Source organism: Teleopsis dalmanni, chromosome 2 (assembly GCF_002237135.1).
Source record: "Teleopsis dalmanni isolate 2A chromosome 2, ASM223713v2, whole genome shotgun sequence".
In the NCBI taxonomy this organism is placed as follows: domain Eukaryota; kingdom Metazoa; phylum Arthropoda; class Insecta; order Diptera; family Diopsidae; genus Teleopsis; species Teleopsis dalmanni.
In genome coordinates, this window is record NC_051847.1 from 128,981,134 (window position 1) to 128,994,705 (window position 13,572).

The window sequence follows — 13,572 nt, forward strand, 5'->3', positions numbered from 1 at the left end:
ATATACCCTCTCTCTATGGTATACAACAAACTTTGAGCTGTACTAACACATAATTTAGCAATATTAAGCAAGTAGAATAAATATCGAATATAAAAATATTATACACATATAAGATAGATCTTTAAATGGGTATCGTTATCTGCTCAAGATGAAATTAAAAAAATTACATGAACTCTCCATACGATTTACTTAATAAAATTTAAAAGCCAATTTTTTAAAATTTTAGTATTTATATTTTGATCCATACATTTTGATTCATTTATTTTATTTCATTTACTTATTTGTTCATTATTTTATTTATTATCATTACATTAACACTAATACATAATTACGTCCTTAATATAAAGTACAAAAATATTTATAAACTAATTACAAATTAATTATGTACAGTCAAGAAATTTACACTAGAAAATCAAAACATAAATTAAATCAAAATTAAATTATCGTCAAGTCTCTTGTGCATGCAAATTTACAAAATTGAGCAGCAGACAAAAGTATACATTTCCTGTTCGTATTTCCTCTTCCCTCCACTGCCGCTGGTGCTCTTCATGTCGATTGCCGTCGCTTAATTTTCTGAGGTGTTAATAGCCATGCAGCAACTCAAGTGTTGATTGGTGTGTGTGTAGTGCATGCGCTGCAGCCGCAACATACCAACTTCGTACTGCAATAGTGCAACAGTGCAACAAGCAGGAAACGCATGACTAAAAATGTACAGTAAAAATAATTACATTAATTAAATTTGCTAAGTTTGAGTACGACTCGTTGGAAGTACCTTTATCTGCAAGCAGCCCTCAAGGCTCTGCTGGGGCTCAATTAACAGCTACGCTGTATAGATGAACTACTTAATTTACGTTGCTTAATATAACAGGTTAGAAGCAAATTTCATTTAATCACGCGTTCTAAAAGCTAAAAATATATATGTCAGAAATAAATAATATAAAAATATGAAAATTTCAAGTAAGGCTGAGTGCATATTTACATATGTGTACACTTGTGGGTGTGTGATTTAATTAGTTCATTGGTAATTCAAAATTTACTTTTCAACATTAAAATTTACTTTTCACTGCACTTCTGCTAATGCAACCAAAAAACAAAAAAAAAACAAAAAAAAAAAAAAGAAAACAAGAAAATTCTTCTAAATCTAGTCATAAATCAGTAGCTTATACCGTCAAACATCCATTTAAACACACATGTACCACACATGTAAACCGCACACATGCACACGCATATAAAGAACTCCGTGCTCTACTGTTTTACTTACATAGAAAAACGTCAATAACACAAGCAGCATTTTGGGGATTTGCATTCGTGTTGCCAGTTCGTGTTGCATGGCAGCATGTTGTTCACTTTTGATGATATGCACAAAAACGCTATCGGAATCTGAAAAATCGTGCTCAATTCAGTAAAAGGACTTAAGTGCGGATTTGTAAGAATATCCTTAAGAGTTTCGCAAGTTGAAAATATTTTTTGTTAAATGCAAACATCTTACCTATAAATTATTTACTTATTGCAAATGGTAATGCAAGCAATTTCTTGTAGACGCAGTCGAAATCGTTACATTGCTTAGAATTCAATTGCCTGAGATTCGCTTTATATATTTTTGACAAATTCTCAGATAATCTATCGATTACGGAATAACATTTAATGGGGAATTTCTTAAAACGTGTTAAAATGGATGCACATAATCTATCAGATGAATGGGTACATTTCAGTAAAATGGTATTAACTTAAGAAAACCTTTTTTTTAAGACAATTGTTAAAATGTAGTGAATAAAATAATTTAATATAATTACTACATTATTTTCCTTCTGGCGCAAAACGTTAAACTTTTTACATAGATTATCGATTTCTTCTTAAGTTTTCACATCTACTTTAACATATTATTTATCTAGTTAGTTGGTTTTGTAGGAGGAAAGAACGAATCCTTCTTAATTAACTAAAAAAGCCGTTTCGAATCCAAAACATCTCGTTATGGTAGGTAGTAGAGAGAAAGTCAAGCTAGAACCAGCCAGAGACATTTATAAAGATAAGAATCTAACCAATGCTAATGCTAGAGTTATCACCGAGTGTGTTGAAGAAGGGAACCCTCTTAAACTTAAGCCTAGTTCTGACCTAACCTGGACAAAGATATATCAGGTATTCTGGTGTCCTCTTTTCGAGCTCTCTCTTCTTCGAGCTGGTAGTACATATAGTTTATCTATACAAATGCATAAAGATATACAATATAAATATTTTTATCTATATATTTATTTACCTACCATGAGTTATAAGAATATTTCAAATTTTAATTTAATATAAAAATGTACTAAAAAGGACATATGTGACTCGTATATAGAATATGAAAATAAAGATCGTATCTTTGAATTAATAATCCTGATGAAAGTATATGTGAAATGCGATTATAACAGATGTGATTCTTTTTCTTTTTTTTTTTTTTAATTTAATTAAATTGATGACATAATGAATAGTGTCAAATATAATGAATAAAACAATTGATAAATAATGTTCTTATAACTGTGGTAAAAAGGCTGTAAAAACAATATGAACTTAAATATAAATAAAACTATATAATTAATATAAAAACCTTTCACAACAGACTTGAAGACATGTAATTACTCTTCGGTAATAATGATTGCTTTGTGGTATTTTAAAAAATTCAGTATGCCAACCAAATATCATGTAGTGAGACAAAATTTACCAAGTGTAAAATAAAATAAAAGTAATTTAAGGTAGAAATGAACATATTTTTATGCATTTATGATTGTATAAATATAATAAAAATTAAAAAAAATATGAAACGTTAAGAAGTAAAGAAAATTAAATGAAAAAGATAATGTAAAGGAACAATTGAAACTCAATTATGCATTTATTATTTCTTTAAATAATACTTGAATAAAGTATTAGTGTTGCTGTTAAGCTAGACTTACTTTGTATAGGGACAAAGAAGCATTATTAAATTTTTAGAAGGGTTTTCGAATAACAAAGAAAGAAATAAAGGACAAACACAAAAATTTATTTTTAATTTTATTGAAATTTGGCTGACCATACAACGCTGTTTCGAGTATTGCCAAGTACTCTTCATCAGTGGTCTTTGGAATAATCGAATTTTATTTAATTAGTTTATAGTCCGTATATAATTTGTTTGGACTGCAAGTGCCAGGCTTAGAACTCGTGCCTGTCAAATTAGAAGCGATGACTAATCGTGTTTATCCACAAAAAGCCAAGGCTGCACAAACTTTCAATGCTCAAGTTCCAGGTTTTATTGTCACTTATTTTAATTTAATTAGTGACAACAACCAAAGCACTTGCCGTGCTTTAAATTAGAACGAGCTTATAAACTACAGCTTTATTTTGGAAACACAAATTCAACGAATTGAAAGTTTAACTTTTTGGGTTTGCCTTATTCTTTATTTCTTTTCAAAGCTACTCTTTTTGTAGAGACATATTGTACTGCATATTGTTTTACTTACTATATTTGACAGGCACGAGTTCTAAGCCTGGCACTTGCAGTCCAAACAAATTATATACGGACTATAAGCTAATTAAATAATATTCGATTATTCCCAAAGACCACTGATGAAGAGTACTTGGTAATACTCGAAACAGCGTTGTATGGTCAGCCAAACTTCAATAAAATTAAAAATAAATTTTTGTGTTTGTCCTTTATTTCTTTCTTTGTTATTCGAAAACCCTCTAAATTTTAATAAAGCTTCTTTGTCCCCATACAAAGAAAGCGTAGCTTTATAGTAACACTAATACTTTATTCAAATATTAGACTTGTGAAAAGTAAAGAACAATATGTTAAAATATAATATTGTTCAACTTTTCCTAACCGCGAAAGCGGATTTGTAGAATAACATAGCATAGCTTCTTTGTAAAAAGCACCAAAATGGTCGCTTTACATATAGTAAGTAAAACAATATGCATTACAAAATGTCTCTACAAAAAGAGTAGCTTTGAAAAGAAATAAAGAAATAGGCAAAACCCAAAAGTTAAACTTTCAATTCGCTGAACTTGTGTTTCTAAAAATAAAGCTGAAGTTTATAAGCTCGTTCTTATTTAAAAAGCACGGCAAGTGCGTTGGTTGTTGTCACTAATTAAATAAAAATAAGTGACAATAAAACCTGGAACTTGAGCATTGAAAGTTTGTGCAGCCTTGGCTTCTTGTGGATAAACACGATTAGTCATCGCTTCTAATTTGACAGGCACGAGTTCTAAGCCTGGCACTTGCAGTCCAAACAAATTGTATACGGACTATAAACTAATTAAATAATATTCGATTATTCCCAAAGACCACTGATGAAGAGTACTTGGCAATACTCGAAACAGCGTTGTGTGGTCAGCCAAACTTCAATAAAATTAAAAATAAATTTTTGTGTTTGTCCTTTATTTCTTTCTTTGTTATTCGAAAACCCTTTTAAATAATACTTAAAATTAAAGAATATTAAAAACTGAAAAATGAATAAATTAAAATAAATAAATTTAAAATAAATAAATTGAAATAAAATATGGAATACAAGGGATTTTAAAGTAAAATTAATTTCAAACTTCTAATTTTTTTTGATATTTAATCCGGAAACCAATTAAAATATCAATTGTATGTAATTTAAGTTTTCGGTGTAATTGCATAGCTTTAAAGAAATGAAAGATTTTGGTTCAATTCCAATAAATTTTATACAAAAACTACTCATTATTAATATAAATATTAAACTACTATCAGTTGAAGAAATAACAAAATTTTAATATAGATCACATATCAACATATATACGTAATTGGTGGTTAATGTCGCAGCCACAATTGTGCAGGTGGGTATTGGTGGGTGTTCCGAAATTTTGGATTTTGGATATATTTTTGCAGTTCACTAAACTTTCGTGTTTTGTTTTATATAATCCTGGGGGAATTTTTTCTGTTATCTATACACTTCATCCCTACGGCCGGAAAGTACCGTAAGAGAAACTAAAATAAAGAAGTTAGACAAAAGAACTAACTTTAAAAAAATGAAAATATTGAAAAAAAAGTAAATATTAAACAAAAAACAGAAGAACAATGAATATATATTATGAACACGTTTTCCTCTAGAACTGCAACGTCTAAAACAAATTTAAAATTAAAAAAACATTGTCTCTCATCCTCATTATCTTAACCTTATTCCTAATGATTGTATTTTCAGACTCAAGAAATAAATAAAATCATTTGGGAGATTCCTCTAGAAATATATTTCACAGTATAAAAAAATTTATAAATGTTTTGAAAAAAATGGAACTGTTCATAAAAACGATATAATGAGCTACAAACTGATATTGAACTTGATACAGGATACTGTTAGTTGCTTTATTAATATTTCTTGTATATTGTATAGATTAAAATATCAAGCATTTTTTGGTTTGCTGAATATATATATTTTTTTCAGTTCTCTAAGACACACTTAGCAACTCAGTAAATATAGTAAATAAACCCACTAAGAAATCTTAACCATGTCAAAGGATATGAGGAGTTTATGCTCGCAAGAAACACTCTATAAATGATTTTTTTGAAAGCTTTGAGGAAGAATATGTGCATAATGTGATTTGATTAGTTTTATTACTTCCGATACACTATGTTATTTTTATGATATCTACACCCAGAAATATATGCTTCAAACACATGCTAGTTAAATTGACCTGATCATTTTGTTAGAGAAATTTTAGCTCATGTGGTAAAGATGATATGAAAACCAACATGTAAAATGGTTGAAACAAGATAATGAATCGAATAAGAATATTTTGATTTAGTTAAAATCAACCAAATTATTTTTCTGAGTGTACAGGTACATATTGAAGAAAAATGATATATATTATTTTTGAACAATAAAAAAATCATATATAAAATAAATTTTTAGTCAATAGAGTAAAAAACCTGCCACTTAAATGTAGGAACCCTATACTTAGACTCAGTCCATTAAAGATGTTATACGTAAATGTCAAATTGTTTTCAATGTTTATTCTAAATAGTATATCATTTTTCTAAATATCTACTTTAGAAAAGACTATAGAAGGAAAATCGTAAATAATTTTCGGGAAATATTTTGCTTTCGACGATGAACAACAACATTTTTTTTAACCAATTTTTTTATTCGTAATTACTCGTCTCATTTATATGCTAAACTTATGTTATATATATGTATAACATATATGTATATATATTATAATCAAAATTTACTTTGTGTAATTTGAAATCAAGGCATCAAATTTTATTATATATTTGTTATTTATTGATTAAAAATCAAATGCAAGAATCCAATCAACTAAATTTGTCATATCTAAGTCTACTGATAAAATTTTAAGAAAATGCAGGAAGAGTGATGGGGGAGTCTAATGAGCGTATGTTGCATCCGCACCATATAAATTTTATGCAAATTTTTTGTTTTTAACTAAATCATTTTTTATTGCATTTGAATAAGGCGTATATATAATTATATAGACATTTGCCTAACAAAATATCCTAAATTCAACCATTTCACTTCTATGACAAATACTTTTTTTAACCTTCCTCACATTTTCCATTTTGCAGTCGTATTCCATACTCGAATCTAGTTTGTAATTAATAGGAGTATGTGTATGCAAAGATACTTACTTGAATTATCCGCCGCACATGTATAATTTCCAGAATCCGTATGCAGTACACGTGATATCACCAAATTGCTTGTCTTCATTTGTTGCTCCGATACGACCCTAATACCACCGCGTGTGGAATCGTTGATTAATTCGCCACCCTTAAACCACGTCATGTGCGTATAGGGACCCGGTGCTTGCGGTGCAATACATGTCAAATTAATGTCACTGCCACTCTGAATGAAAAGTTCGCGATTCGAAAGTATTTGTGCTTTTGAGGCTAAATTAAAAAAAAAAAAAAATAAACGGAAATACGGAAAAAATTTGAAAAAATTATAAATGCACTCAATTTTCTTTAATGATTGCACGCCTAGCAGTTGTATACTTACTCACAACCATCAGTTTGTAAGCCTGACTAATTTTTGGCTCAGTCGACACTTGACACTCGTATATGCCTGCGTCTCTAGGCTGCACAGACACTATTTTCAGTACCCATTCGTCTGAGTTATCTAAATGTCGCGCTAAAAAGCGCTGGTCATTTGTGTACGTCATGATGCCAATGGTCAGTATGTGTAAATCGCGTTTGCGTATCCATGAAACGGCACGATCTCCGAGATTACGTACACGGCAGTGCAGACGTGCCGTTGTGCCTACCGCTCCAATAACGTCACGTTCGGTGGTGTTTTCAAATTGTGGTTCTATGTTCTCGTAACTCTCGAGTATTAAATTCGAAAGCTCCTGCGGATGTTTGTGATGTGGCGCTGTCGTTGTACCTTCGAATGCTGCAAGGAAGAATTTAAAATTAAAAATAGCAAATTATTTTCTTAAATTTTTAACATTAATTCAATTTAAATATTTTTATTTTTTTATGTTTTTTATGTTTTTTATTATAATTATTACATATTTTAATGCTCCGCTTTAGTTCAAAGTCTTTTTTGAATTGGCAAATTAGCCGGAAAAAATAATTTCTTATTTGCTTTTAGCAATTTGGCACAACGTGCAGAGATTGTTAAATTGCTTTTTACTTGCAATTGCGTTGTTACCATATCCTTGTGCTCCTTTTCATGCTTTCTCCCCAACTTTCCTTACTTTCCTTTCCTTACTTATGTTACTCATGCTTATTCGCTTATTTTTTTCATACTCAATTATTTTTCTTTTAACGCAGTAACAATATTGTTCCTTGCAAGGAGCACATTCGATGCGTGTATGTGATGAAAATCAAAAGCGCCTCATTATTGCTGACAATTCAGAAACTGTTGAGCCTGCATGTATGGCCAATCTACAAGGTTTGTCTGGGGGAATGTTATTTTTATTGGAAATTGTTGTAAAAAATGGAGCAGGAAAAAATTTATTAAATGTCATGAAAACCCCTAAGGACAAAATTGTAAAGCCGAAACAGAAATGGCAAAATTAAACGTTCCAAGAAAACAATATCAGATCTCTTTAATGTATGAACTCAGTACTCTTTAGTACTATCATAAAACTTAAAACTATTCATTTACATATAGTTATGTCTATAAAAAAAATTTTATAATATAAATTATTCTTACTATCAAAGCATAAGTGATATTATTTATTCTTATCATTTTCATTATTAGAGTTTTATTACTATTATTATTATTAAACATACATGTGTCTTTTTTAAGCTACTATGTCGGTTAACTTATCTACTATTTTTATTTAGGAGTTGTTGTGAGTTCTACAACCTTAATTATTGATTTTATTATCTAATATTTATATCTCGTATTGTATTTAATTTATTGTTTTTTTTTTTTATTTATTATTTAAAACTGAATTTGTAACTGATTCCCATATAAATAAACACCTTACATGTTTCCAAGAACAGTTGCAATAATACTCTTCCCTGAGAAAGAAGTCAAACAAACATCGAAACGTCGGCAATATTTATATAAAGGACTATATAATAATAAAAAGCAAATCTTATTTACAATTTCTTATTTTATTCAAATAAGCCTTTTCAAACAACAAGTATATAAAGAATATAATTTTCTTTATTTATCACCGGAATAATACTAATTCTGGCTTTCTGTTTAACATACTGTTGTCTCATATTGTGTGGTATGGCATAACATCAAAATCTGCGGTGTTGAGGACATCATGTATATGTAGAATACCAATAAAAATAACAAAATTTAATACTAAATTATCATCATTGTAAAAAATAATATAGGAATATATGTAATAATTTCTTGGTATTTTGAAATACATAATAATTATGTTAAATAATTAATGTGTTTATATCGAACTAACACAATTCATGTCGGTCAAATCTACAGTAACCGGCGCCTTCAACTGCTCAACTTCGACTACTGATGATTACTGACTACCTACTAATGAGTAATGACTACTGACTAATGACTAATAACTATTGACTGCTGACGTCACTCTCTCTCTACTATTACCTTATACTCTTAGATACATATGTATCTGTTTAAAGTTCTACTGTCGATTAATTTATTTCATTTATTTTGGTAAAAAAAATATATGTAAATCGTGATCTGATATTGAAATTATTAGAGTATGTGATTAATATCCTTTTACGATTGAAGCTAATACATTATATTATACTAATGAAACAAAATCAATATAAGTAACATAATCGTATAAATCCGCCCCCGTTTATATTTACTTGCAAGAACTGTAAACTGTTTCTTTAAATTTGAAGAAACGGTTAAATGGCATTATCAACTCATCGCCCTTTAAATTGTTGGTACTTGTTTAGTCCAAATTTATAGAAAGAGTAAAATGGAGTGATTTTCTTGTAAAACACATGAGTTTTAATAATAATTTCAAATAATAAATTTTTTCTTATTTCAACAATCAAGTTGATAGGTTATTAATTGCTTAAACAACATTACTTAAAAGGTAGGTAAGCTACCTTATGACCTATGGTAGAATAGGTCGGGGTTTCGATTTTGCTGATTTCATACATTTATTACTCATTTTTTACTTACAACATATTCTCGATTTTACTGTATTTATTTTACTATTTATTATTTTACTATATATATTTACTCAACAAACGTCGTAAATTCTGATATCGATAACACCTCAAAATGAAGTTTATTATTTCAGAAACCCAAGCAATTTAGACTGATTAGTCTAAAAATCTTAATATTCTTAGCGAATATTCTTAGCCTCTGCTTGAAAAGATTTTGCTTTTGGATGGATAAGTTACACTCAGAAAAATATAATCTAACCGTATACTACTTAAACTGACCAGATCATTTAGTTAGAAAAATTTTAGGTCATGCGGTAAAGAAACTATGAAAACCAATGTGTGGTATGGTTGAATTAACATGATACGTCGAGTAAGAATATTTGAACTGAGTTTTAGTCTCAGTTACATCAATCAAATTATTTTTCTAAGTGTACTAAAATGTAATGCATCTAATAGCTGTTACTAAAGTGCCATGTAACATTGTAGTGTCATTATAATATTTTAGTGTTGCTTAATTAGGTTAAGTTATGGTACCGAGCCTAAGAATCCACTTTTGTAGTTTAATTACTTTTTCAAAAATTATTGCAAGCAAATTAAATGAATATTGTGTCCACACTAACCCTAGAAATTAACTCGATTTGCAGATTGTCATTCTAAATCAAAATACTTTAGTTCAAATATTTTGGATTGTTATTAAATCCTTTTCGCTTAACGTTGGTTTTATGAAAATTGCACTAATTTTCACGATTTCAGAACAATAGCAACAAATTAATTGTGGGACATATGGCGAAATTGGAATATTCTTGTTGCTTTCGTGTTTATTCCGCCTATTTTCATTAATTTTTTATTTATTATAAAAATAATAAAACATTATTCAATTAACAGAATATTTATTAAAAAAAATTTAATTTTCAGTTTGTGTGTATATAAATTTTAATTTTTAAATATAAAGAGCATTTATTAAAAGTATTTTAATTTTATCGATAATTTTTTAAATCTCATTTTCAATTTATTATATTTATTGTACTATATTGAAACGAAAAGATTTTAAAATTTAAATAAAATAAATAAATTTCAAATAATCAAGTTTCGATGTCAAATCCCTCCAAAGAAAAAACTGCACTATATACAACTTATACTACAATATTCATTGATGTCATAAACATTCAAAAATAATCGTATTTATTTTATATTTTCTTTCGCAGAAAAATTAAGTAAATAGTTTCTAATTAATAAAATGTGATTAATAAAATAATTTACAAAAGTACTAAAATAAAGTTAATTCTGACAACATTTTCCAAAAATGAAGCTTCATATCAAAAAAAAAAATATGCAACTTTATAGAACATTATACGCCTGAAGATTATTAATTAGGTGTAGATATGGTTCACAAGATCCCCGAGTGGTTAATAATGTTACCAAACATGGCATACAGTTGGTGGAAGAATATAGTATTTTCACCAAAGTGAAAAAGAACAGGAATTTATATATCAGGTTGTAAGCCAAAAATGTGGGTACAATTCTATTAAAACAAGTATTGGGAATTTGAGATACGTCCATATAGTGAATAAATAAAATGAATACTGAAAATCAAGATTTTATCGAAAAAACCTAAATTTTATGTTAGAGGTGGTCTTAGCTTTTAAGACAGTGATTTGTGATGTATGATGAAAATTTTCATTTTAAGAATTTAATATACATTTAACATAAACTTGCAACTGTCACACCAGTATTTATTTTTTCGACTGATTTTTTTGTATTGTTTTTAACTAATTTTATACCAACATTCTAACTTCTTTGAATTTAAGTCCATGAATTTAAATTAGTTAATATATATAATATATATAAATTAGTTAATATATATATATAAGTTAAATATTTTATTGCTGATAGTTTGAGTTCCGATGCGCTATTTGGAGACGAGGATCACAAAAGAAGAATAATTTTCCTTTCGATTGAGTATGTTAAGTTGAATAATAACTGAAGCAAGTCACCTTTCTATAAAAATAAAAATAAAGATTTGTGTTAAAATTTAGGATTATGGAATGAGTGTAGTTGCTTATTTAAGGATATTGTAAATGCATATATTTGACGGAATTCATTTATAAGATGTGTAAGTGAATTTTGATGAAAACTTAATGTTTCAGTATTATTATTTAACAAATATCGTCATGTTGTTGCAAAATTAGTTGTAAAGCTTAAGTTCAATGGACGGTTAAGAAAGTTGTGTGATGCCCTACATAACATAAAATGCCTCACACATGACAACTTGCTTGCAACATCTAGAATATTTAATCCATGTCTGCTCATGATAATTATGTATATCTCAAGTGGCTGCAATATGCCATAACTCCCCTTTTTTCTTAAGAAAAAAAAACTACATACCTCTGGAATCAAATTCATTCAAACAAAATGAATGTTTCAATCAAACTATTGTATCGATAATTAATAAAAATGAGTACCAAAAACTTTTTACGGAAATTGGTGTCGCAGTTTTGAGCTAAATAAAACATTTACAAAATTTTACTGTGTTGCTTTTACTAATTTCCTAGCAACATTTGTCTTTACACATCTTCACTTCAAAATAAAGGCAGGAAATTTTTTTAAAATTAGAATCCAGTTCAAGTCGCAGCTTATTTCATGTCTTCAAGATTTTGAAAATTCATGTTATATTAATACTGAATAGTATACATTATACTATATAAACATATATAATAATGACTTTTTATAATTTTGCATGACGTGTAAAATTTAATGCTGTTATACAGCATTATATGTACATTTACTTTGAATCAAGGCACCGAAATGGTTTGTATTACATTTATTGTGAATGTGACTTTTCTTAAGACTCCTAACAATAAGTGGTTATTTAAGTCATTCATGGTGATGCAGAGCTTCTTTTTAATAGCAAACAGTAACTCAATAAATATCTAAAAAAAAAGTATGAATGAATACATATTCACTAGAAACTGTGTAATTAAATATGAACGCCTTTAAATATATATATTACTTTAAGAAATCAATTTCGACTATAGTATATTTGACGAAATGCTTAAGTTTTTATGTGCATATGAATATTAAGGATTTTATGCCACAAGGTTTCCTTTAATTTACCTTGCAATGTAATATTGCGCTATTTGTGAACGATTTCGATGTTACTGGCTCTTCGACTGCTCTTCAATACATTTCATAAAATAGATTAAATAAATCAAACTATTATAAAGAAAAGTGTTATTTTCTGCAATCAGCGTAGTTTTCAAGTTAAAAAATTATTTCAAACTGTGTGCTTTGATTTATTTATAGGCTAAAATTTATGTCTATTATCTAGTGTGTGTCTAGTGACTAGTGTGTTTGTTTAGTAGGATATCAATTCTCACATATATCTTTATACGAGTGAATCATTTGGATGTGATATAGTAATGTCGTTCATTATAACTCCTTAACATGTGGCTTTGTTACTAGTGGACATTAAGTATCTTCAATGGTATTCAATTCTTTTATTTTGTACCCTTAGCAAACAATTAGTATGGAAGGACAACTCCATTTAAGTAACTAAAAATTGTTCATTGTTACCTGTAATTAATTTTGTATACTTTAGTGTAAATGCAGTTTCTTCCATTTTTTGAGTGATTTCAAACCAGTGTATATTTAAAAATGAACGTATGCTTGACATATTTGTATATTTCATATAAAGAAAGATAGAAGGTTAGGTAAGTTTATGTTGTTCTAGCGATTCAAAAGGGTCCACTTAGGCCTTTCGAATCACTTTGTTATCGTAAAGGAACAAATCAGAGGCTTAAAACCGCTTTAAACCATTTTGCTAGACTTAAAATCCTATTTAGAAATAGATCTTGCAGTTGAATAAGATCCTCAAAAAAATAAACCCTTAGAATAGTCAGGCAGCGCTGCGCATGTGCTGAGCAAGAACAAAGTAGATGAGTGGCACTTTCTCCGTCTGTCCACAGCAGTCACAGACTCAATTAAAATGCAGATTCATTCTTTTAGCGTGTTTTCTTAGT

General features: G+C 28.4%; 1 protein-coding gene across 1 annotated transcript in view; it reads right to left on the reverse strand.

Annotated features, from left to right (window-relative positions):
* Positions 1-253: 253 nt before the first annotated feature.
* LOC119678741 (protein sidekick-2-like) overlaps positions 254-13,572 on the reverse strand; it is a 92,122-nt gene continuing 78,803 nt past the window's right edge. The window contains exons 2-6 of the mRNA XM_038090753.1: positions 6,981-7,373; positions 6,614-6,871; positions 1,262-1,380; positions 773-906; positions 254-701 (exon numbers count right to left, since the gene is read on the reverse strand). Of these exons, the coding sequence (XP_037946681.1) occupies positions 883-906; positions 1,262-1,380; positions 6,614-6,871; positions 6,981-7,373 (794 nt within the window). The 3' untranslated portion in view covers positions 254-701; positions 773-882. The remainder of the gene's footprint in view (positions 702-772; positions 907-1,261; positions 1,381-6,613; positions 6,872-6,980; positions 7,374-13,572) is intronic.